Below are 6366 nucleotides of genomic sequence, written 5' to 3'. Positions count from 1 at the left end.
AGTAACGAACAGGGAGATGAGATTTGGCGGGAGAGAAAGGCAGAGATGCATCAAAAATAATAACGCTAAGATCCGACAGACAAGCCTCAATAATTTCTATATTGCAGATTGGGAAACCGGACGATAACACTAGGTCGAGTGTATGGCCTAGCTTGTGAGTGGGTCCAGTGATAAGTAGAGTCAGATTGAAGGACTCAACCAGGTGCATAAATTCACTCACAAGAGGCTTCTTAGTAGGACAGCAAACATGAATGTTAAAATCACCAAGAATCATGACCCGGTCAAGGAATAATTATCAAAAGAAATTCTGTGTAAAAGGGTCGCTGCCCCCCCATCTCTCTTCCTATTTTTTCAGCTCTTCCTTTTTTCAGCTTTTCCCTATCTTGTGCCTGATTTCATTTAGATTGCCTAATTTAATATTTATTTACCATTTGGGTTTTTGTTATGGTTTTCACTGCAGCAGATTCATTCTGTACTCCATTTAAAATGGTGATTTCCTGATTTTCTTTTTCAAGCATACTGGTTTATTGCACTTAGATGCACAATTGAATAAAAGATCCTACTTGGCTTGCATTGAATAATTGGGGTGTGGTTCAAATTGGTTGCTAGGTCAGATTTTTTTTAATGAGTTTTTGGATCTTGTAATATCTTTGAGAAGTGTGGATCATTTTTATAGTGTAGGAAGGAACTGCAGATGCTGGTTAAATGTAAATTGTGGTGATATGAAATATTTGGAGTCTGAAGAAGTGTCTCGACCTGAAATGACGCCTATTCCTTTTCTCCAAAATCAAAATGAAGGAAAAATGTGCAACAATAAAAAAATTAAGTGCTGGATAAAAGGGGCAAAAAGTGAGATTCAGAATAAACAAGCACTTCCTTTTGTGGCTCCCTGGTGTTGTGGAACTATATCTTGAAGTAGTGCTCTACGTTCATAAATTGAATAGTAAAACAAACAAGACAAATTAACCAGATTTTTGCAAAGTCAATTTAATAAATAAATCCTGACATTAGAAGAATCCATTTATTTTTGATTAATACATGTCAATCCACTTCACAAAAATATATACAAAATGAACTAACTGATAATCAGTATATTCAGATTTATAAACTCAGGGAGACAAATACAAACTTTGTATATAAATATTACATGTTCCAGTAAGTCTTCAGCCTTAAGTATTTAAAAAATGATCCACAATGTGTCATCTACTGCTTTAAGGTAACAAGCAATCTTTTGTGATATACTATATTTGAAAACAAAACTAAAAAAGTTTTGTTAGAAGAACGCATGATTGTGGAAGATACAATGTACAAACAAAATCATATTTTAGTAACATTTTCTTTGGTCATTATTTATATTTACATATACCATTGAAAACACCATCTTATTTAATTTGTAAAAACCTCGCAAGTGCTAATTGAACAGGAATGGTCAGCACTTAACTTTTACATCTCCCTGACAGGTTTTAAAAACACAAAATATTTAACAAGGCATACCTTAATGAAAGCAAGTCAGGATAACATTTGTCTGGCTGATGAAGTCAGTTGGAGTGAGTGAGGCAAGTGATAATTGTTTCACAATAAGCATCATTCATCAATGTAAAACCCAACCTTATCAATACTAAATTAAATATGTCTTCTCACTGCAGAACCATCTCTGCCATTTTCAAAATTAAATATTTTTCACAAAGGGCCATTTTTATGAATACATAGTAGATTTTTGTTTTGATGCTTTGTTGGAGAACGGCTAAAACAGGCATTGCTGATTATCTGTCCATGAAATAAATCCCTGTCATTACTTCAATGAAAGTTAAAAATGAATCACTACTAAGTGGTAACCCACAACAGCAACTACACTCCCTTTTGGCAATTCAAAAAATATGTCTCATTCTAAACTAGAACTTCCAGCCTTCTGTTTCAAAGAGACCCAATCCTCAACTCATATCCATCACTTCCGCAAGACATGTACCCAAATCATGACTTTTGATTGTAATGCAAAATATAATATCTACAAAATACTGCAACATTTACATGACATATATACAAGTGAACCGTCGTGTCTGTATTCACATAATTTAGCGCAAATACAGACCTGCCCCCAGAACAAGACTAGGATTTAATATACAACCACAGACCAACAAACATTGTCAATGATCCTCATCCACTATTATTGTAAAATTAAAGCAGAGTAATGACAGAGGGTACAGTATATATAGATTTACAGTAGCTATATTTAGGCCCTAGCAGTAAAAATTTATTGAAAAGCAACTTTGTATCACAGACATTCACATCTTACAGCAGAAAAATATATATTTCAATGTTTGACTAATGTAATATCTGTGCCAGTTGAAGCACAAAAAAACCCTTGAGCTAATAAATCCCCCTGTAAAGAGGCAGAGACTAGCATGGGATTGAAAGAAGACTTTAAGGAACTGAGTAAATAACAAATGACGCATTAAAAGGCCAGACCCACTACACAGGTACAGGACACACTGATAATGTGCATATTTACTGAATTCATATTCTGGCCAATGATTTCCCCCCTCCCAAAATGGGGGAGCATCAAAATGGTTTGTAAAGAAGTCCCACCTGTGTTGGCAAAACGAGAGCTTTGCCACAGGAGAACAACAGTTTGAGTGTCAAGCATTGCCTTAAGACAGTCATGTATTATTTTCAGTTGTGTTTCTGGACCAAAACCATCCAGAGATTCCCAACTTCTCATGGTCTGGATGCCAACTAATTTACTATGACCCATTTCAGGAGACAGTATCATACATATCAAGAAACGAAAATGTAATTTCAATGCATTTTTTTGTAACCAGATTTATACAGCGCAAAATATATATTGTCTATTATGTACAGAACACAGTTTATTAGAACTAATGTAGAACCACACTAAAATTCTATTTTAATAGATCATCTATATAAAAATTGTAGAGTGTACTTAAACCCTTGACATGAGACTCTTGCAAAGTGATTCCCTTGTATACTTGGTATTCTATTAAAATTGGTTAATTAGTGGTAGTCTGTATGGATAGCAGCTGTAACTATTCCCATATAAAAAAAACTACATATCATTGAATGTAACCAGGTAGGAAGTTTACATTTCAAGGAACTTCCTTCTCATATTTTTTGCATTCATGCAGTTTCAACTTCTTTAAATTTTTCATCAGCGATTAAAGTGTTGGATTCTAGCATTATGTCCATTTTCTCTTTGCATACCAAGTCCACAGGTTTCTGGGCGGGTCTTTGACCCTCAGAGCTGTGATGCATTCCATAAATAAAGTAGATCAAAAAGCCTAGAGAAATTAAAAGGTAAATTCAACTTTATAGCAACATATATATTTTATAGTTTTCAGCAAAAGATGTACCAAGATTCTTTTTGCGCATCTGTAATTAACAAATATTTTACAGAATAAAATAAGGAAGATGAGACATCGTTGTCATACTATTCAGACAAAGAGATATCTTAATGTGAAATATGAAAAAAAAATCAGTTAGGCAAGTATACCTACAACTTCAAACACCCTACAATAACCAAGACATAATCCAAAGTAGACAGAGCTCCTTTTCTCCACTTCCCCAGCAATTTAAGATTAATGTGCAGGAAGGAACTGCAGATGCTGGTTTACACTGAAGATAGACACAAAATGCTGGAGTAACTCAGCAGGACAGGCAGCATCTCTGGAGAGGAGGAATGGGTGATGTTTCGGGTCGAGACAATAGAAGTGACTGACTGTCAATTTCAATAGCCACTCACGATGAAACTGACAAATTGTGTTCTTAGGAAACAACAGTGTCTGATTACTGTGGGCGGGTTACAAGGAAACTTTCCCTGGATGGTTTATGTTTTTCAAGACAACTTTTTTTCCTGCACATCAATTTTGAAAGTCATTTTTAAATGATCATCTACTTCCCGATCCAAAGCATGTTATAACCAATTCGGCCCGCATAATACAATTAGTGTTCCCAATTCATCATTTGTTATATCCAATTAGCGTAGCAAAAGATGCAATATAGCAAATTACCTGTATTTTAATTGGGGTATGAATAGTTTACTTATGATATAGTGAACATAAAGTAGGTATAAATTTGTTTATAGTTACCTAGAAGCATCCAAATTCCAAACATTGCCCAGGTCTCCAAATCCAACATCACCATCAAGTAAACATTTACAAAGACGCTGATGATAGGTAGCCAGGGAACACATGGTACCTGGAAAAGCAAAGGGAAACTATCAATATTTTTCTATAAAAATAGCATATTTCACAAAATCCTAATACTGCACAAGCTGGAAATATTTGTGTCAATTAGCATCAGTGGAGCAAAAAGTGGAGTTAACAGTTCAGATCGATGATCTTTCATGAGAACTCTGATTTTCTCTCCATAGACACTGCCTGGACTGTTGAACATGTCCATCATTTTGATCATATTTTGTCTTGTTCTTTCGTTCAAGGGGAAACTAATCTTGCTTACAATGTGGTGACACCTGGTGGCAACCCAACAGCACAACGAACCATCGGCGCTAGAGGGCGGCGTCTTGGTGTGGGAGGCGCCAGCCACGGGGGCGGTACCTGTGTTGGTATTTAAGGCCGGGCAACGCCCGTGACTGGGGGAGTAGTAGGGAGCTGTACTGGAGAGAATAAACACGTCTAGTGCACGCAACTCGTGTTCGATTAGTTTTTGGCTGGACTCCATCGCGTTCCTGCTACAACAAACTAATATCTTGGTCAATATCAACCCGAATATTATAAATGTGATGCACAATCACTTAAATTGTGTATTCTCAAGTCTTGTGCTATAAAACGTGCATTCCAAATTGAGGCAGGGAAAGGGCAATTGAAATATATATTGTTATCGTGCATTGCAGTGTGCCACCCAGAACTGGTGGAAAATTAGTAACTGAAAATGCAAGGAAGCAGGAGATCACTATTTATGGGGAAGGGAGATGGGAATCACTTCTACTTCTTCTAATAAAGAGATCGAAAGTTTTACCTTAAAAGTTAGAGGCACATCACTCTTTGGCTGTTTCCATATCACAAACGTAATAACTATAATCAACGCCAGAAGTGTCCCAAACAGTATTATCCAGAAGGGATGTCCTTTCGTGATTTCCTTGTGAAAGTTGGAAGTTACAATGGAAATGCAAGTCAAGAGAATTGCTGGAATGAAATAAGATAGGAAACTTAAAGGATGCCAGACATTGCATTCTTTAATCAATGAAAAAGAAAATCTCTTTATTTATTGCACATGTTAAATGCAGAAAAGCTCTAATTACTCTCAACCAATATTCTACCCCAATCACATAAGATTATTCTTTCATCCACAGTTGAAATAATTTTGGAATAATTCTGTTGAGACATCATTCCAAACCGCCTATGAAATAACATCACCATATTATTTCATTTTTTAAAATCGTAAACCACATTTTGTCCACAAATATCAATTTCTATTACGTGCACTGGCATTGTGCGAGTACATTCTCTTTCAGCACATTCTTAAAATCACTGCCAATTAAACGATCATTTGCACAGAATGTTCCATAAAAATATCACAATGTTTCAGTCCCTGGATACTTACAAAGAATTCCAACACTGATGTAAACAATAAATCCAGAACTTTTCGTGGGGGTGTCTTTTTTTGGGTAGAACAGTAACTTTAAGTTCAATGACATTTTATCCTCAGCCTGATAATTTTCACTGTTGATTTGAGTTTCCAAGTTGCTTTTGTTTTCTCTAAGTGAAGTCATTTCATACGTATCACATTTAATAAATTGATCAGGCTGATACCTGAAAACAGAATAAAGCTAAGATTAACTCTTTGTGTTTCCCAACTTGCACACTTTAGAGATGCAGCATGGAAACAGGCCAACCGAGTCCGCACTACACGAACACTATCCTACACACTAGGGACAATTTGCAATTTTTCCCAGAGCCAATTAACCTACAAACCTGGACATCTTTGGAGTGTGGGAGGAAACCAGAGCACCCGGTAAAATGGCTGCTTGTTTGCAGTCTGTAAAGCAGTCTCTAGCTTGCCTGTTTGCCTCATCTGATGAGTTATTACAAATAAAGAAAAAGGTAACTGTCACTCGCGTCTTATGTAAATTATTCCGACAATTCCATAAACGAATAATAATAAAATGTTATTTGTTTCTAAGGGACCCTCTGTATATTAGCTACATATTTTAGTTTAGTTTAGAGATGCAGAGTGGAAATAGGTCCTTCGGCCCACCGAGTCCACGTACACTAATTCTATCTTATACACTAGGGACAATTTACAGAAGCCAATTAACCTACAAACCTGCTCATCTTTGGAATGTGAGAGGAAACCGGAGCAGCCGGAGAAAACCCATGCAGTCACAGGGAA

At 36.1% G+C, this 6366-nt stretch overlaps 1 protein-coding gene across 2 annotated transcripts in view; it reads right to left on the bottom strand.

Annotated features, from left to right (window-relative positions):
- Nucleotides 1–1051: 1051 nt before the first annotated feature.
- Nucleotides 1052–6366, bottom strand: part of LOC144600650 (cationic amino acid transporter 3-like) — a 32690-nt gene continuing 27375 nt past the window's right edge. For both annotated transcript variants that reach the window (XM_078412498.1, XM_078412499.1), the window contains exons 9-12: nt 5578–5786; nt 4993–5159; nt 4104–4212; nt 1052–3296 (exon numbers count right to left, since the gene is read on the bottom strand). In XM_078412498.1, the coding sequence (XP_078268624.1) occupies nt 3136–3296; nt 4104–4212; nt 4993–5159; nt 5578–5786 (646 nt within the window). In that variant the 3' untranslated portion in view covers nt 1052–3135. The remainder of the gene's footprint in view (nt 3297–4103; nt 4213–4992; nt 5160–5577; nt 5787–6366) is intronic.

Source organism: Rhinoraja longicauda, chromosome 15 (assembly GCF_053455715.1).
Source record: "Rhinoraja longicauda isolate Sanriku21f chromosome 15, sRhiLon1.1, whole genome shotgun sequence".
Taxonomy (NCBI): domain Eukaryota; kingdom Metazoa; phylum Chordata; class Chondrichthyes; order Rajiformes; family Arhynchobatidae; genus Rhinoraja; species Rhinoraja longicauda.
This window is presented reverse-complemented; position numbering and strand designations above follow the sequence as displayed.